Raw genomic sequence first — 2,968 nt, forward strand, 5'->3', positions numbered from 1 at the left:
CTCTTTCTAACAATACGAAACTGGCATTATTAAAAGCCAACATACAAATGCTATACATATTATATGCAAGTAGTGGATTATTAAATTTGCATGGAAACTAAAATTTTATGATATTTTATTGCTTTTGTCTCGTATTATTATCAACTTTCACACTCCATTGACTTGCTCCCTTTAAATATTATTGTCACCTTCTAATATTTTCTTGTATTTGCCTTAAAAAGTATAGCCTTTTCCCCTCATTTTCACCATCTCTTCCTCCTCCTTCTCCACCATTGCCTGTAACTTTTTCATCTCCTTCTTATTAAATTCTTTTCAATAATTGACTCTTCATTTTGTCCAATGGATCCACCGGAACACCCCGCCGGAAAGTCGCCGAAAAGAGAGCTCCAAGGCCCCCGGCCAACACCTCTTAAAGTACGTAAAGATTCACATAAGATCAAAAAACCACCGGTGGTGCCACATCAGCAACACCACCAGCTACCACCTCAAGCTCCACCACGACCGCCAGTTATAATATACACCGTTTCCCCTAAGGTAATCCATGCAAACCCTACTGAGTTCATGACGTTGGTCCAAAGACTCACTGGACCAGATTCCTCGTCCTCATTTTCCTCGTCGTCCTCCTCATTCCCTTTTCAAGAAAATATGAATATCGGCGCGATATCTCCAGCAGTTAGGTTTGCTTCAATAGAGAAAACAAGAACCCTAGAAGGGAAAAAACCACAAATTTGTGACATGGAAATGGTTGAAGGGATAGAGACAAATAGAGAAGTCGAAAGTAGTAGTGGAGTTTTTCCAGGTATTTTATCTCCAAATCCAGCTTCTCTTCCACCTATACCATCAAATTTCTTCTCACCACCATCTGATCTAAACCCTCTTGGATTTTTCAATGATTTAAGTCCTGTATTACACAGTAACAGGAATTATTTTGGACATAGTTATTTATCTAGCCCTTCAAATTTTGTTTCACCTAGAATAATTCTATCTCCAGGTACTCCATCTTTAGACCTTTTCAGTAACCTCTTTGATGTTTAACAATATATTGAGAAAGAAACACAAATGGAGACTTCTGCTCGAATTTCACATTTCAAGTATATGGAGTTCCAATTATTGTAAAGGGTGACATTCACTGGGAAGACTTCTCATAATTGGTAGGAAGTTATTTACCTTTTTTTTTTCTCACTTTAATTTATGAGCAGCACTGTTGGGTCATATATAGAATTTCTATTTTTCCTTTGTGATACACGTAACACATATTAGTGTCTTTGATACCAACATTTTTTTTGTTGGTGTATAATTTTTGGCTTGTACTTTCTCAACTCATCATCTGTAATCTATGGAATTCACCTCCTTGTTTTCTTGCGTTTATATCGGAGTATACTCTAGGGTGCTTTTCAAAATTAGAATAAAGTAAAAATGAAGACAATGTCTTTGGCAGTTTGGATTATCGATTGATGGATTATTATACGCAGCGGAAGCAATCCCAGTATCAAAATCATGTGTAATCTAGACAACTAGTATAAACGGGATTTAACAGGTTACTTCTTGAAGCGCGAACAAAACTTCTCTATCACATGAGCCTCCAATTCCACAGCAACTCAATGCAATCTCAACCACACGCACGATCACGATCTCAGAACATTCCACGATCTTCTACTGTGTTACCCAAATAATATCCGAAAATAGTAATTTCGTGTGGGCGAAATTTTTCTAGGAAAAAGGGGCTGAAATTCGGCCACCATCTGCTCATCCCTCTAGGTGGAAAACCTTATGTAGTTATAGCTCAAGTTTTAAGGGTTAAAACCCTTTCTCAAAACCTGTTGGGTTTTCTTTTCCACCAGAAAAAGTGATTCCTTTATTTTCTACTATTTAGGCACAGTAGGGACCACATAATTTAATTAACAAGACTCCAATTGTGGAATTAATTTCTAATTTTTGAAATTAATATCTACCATAATCAATTACGAATTATTCCACTAAAAATTCGTAATTGCACTCCTTATTCAATTTTAAAATTCATCCATTAAATCTTATTTAACCCCCCATGTTAAGATTCAGACACTAATCAATTAAATTAAATTACTGACGATTTAATTTATTGATTATTTTCTTTAGACTTTCGCTTAACTTATTTCATGTGTCAGATACAAAAGTCACCGGCCGAGTTTACACATGAAAAACTTATAAGCTTTCATAAAGGTGTATCATCAATCTCTAAACCGAGACATGGATTCCATCAACTAACTATTACTTCGCCAATGTACATTATTATTATCCGATTTACCAGGCATATTGACCCACGAAAGAATCTCTCCTTTTAATAAATTAAAACAATAATAATATACACAACTAATAATAATTATATCAAGATTAAGAGTATAAGTACATTTAATGGCTAGAGAGTTTATTTTATTAAGTCAGTATAAAATACTTATCTCTACTTGGTCCATTCAATACATACAAAATGTACTAGCACTAGAAGTTGGAATTAAACCATTCCCATAATCAAAACAAATTATATTTAATCTTGTGCTATAATCATTCCTGATGGTTTGTCCAATTCCATCATTAGATTGTGAACTCAAACTTTATATTTATAAGAACCGATGATCTAATCTTCCGTGTATAAGCTAAACTCTATACACTAAATCATCTACTATATAAGCAAAGGACAAAGACTAATATATGATATATTTAAAACTTTATTAAAATTGAATAAACAATTATTCCATAATAAATACTATATCTAAACCAAATCCATGGTTAATAGTATATATCCCAACAATCTCCCACTTACTTTTAACCATGACAATTATTAAAATATATTATATCCAAATGCATGGTTAATAGTATATGCCCTAACAATCTCCCACTTAGACGTATAACCATGCATCTACAACTTTCTAGGCATTCTTTTACATGACTATTAAAAATCTTCACCAAATAAGGTTTTGTTAAAGAATCTTGC

General features: G+C 33.8%; 1 protein-coding gene across 1 annotated transcript; it reads left to right on the forward strand.

The window, feature by feature from the left end:
- The first annotated feature begins 212 nt into the window (after positions 1-212).
- Positions 213-1,437, forward strand: LOC109240035 (protein MKS1-like). Its single transcript, XM_019406653.1, has one exon. It carries the CDS (start codon positions 340-342, stop codon positions 1,033-1,035), a length of 696 nt encoding a protein of 231 aa, XP_019262198.1. The 5' UTR covers positions 213-339; the 3' UTR covers positions 1,036-1,437.
- The last annotated feature ends 1,531 nt before the right edge of the window (positions 1,438-2,968 follow it).

This window comes from Nicotiana attenuata, unplaced genomic scaffold, assembly GCF_001879085.1.
Source record: "Nicotiana attenuata strain UT unplaced genomic scaffold, NIATTr2, whole genome shotgun sequence".
Classification (NCBI taxonomy): Eukaryota; Viridiplantae; Streptophyta; class Magnoliopsida; order Solanales; family Solanaceae; genus Nicotiana; species Nicotiana attenuata.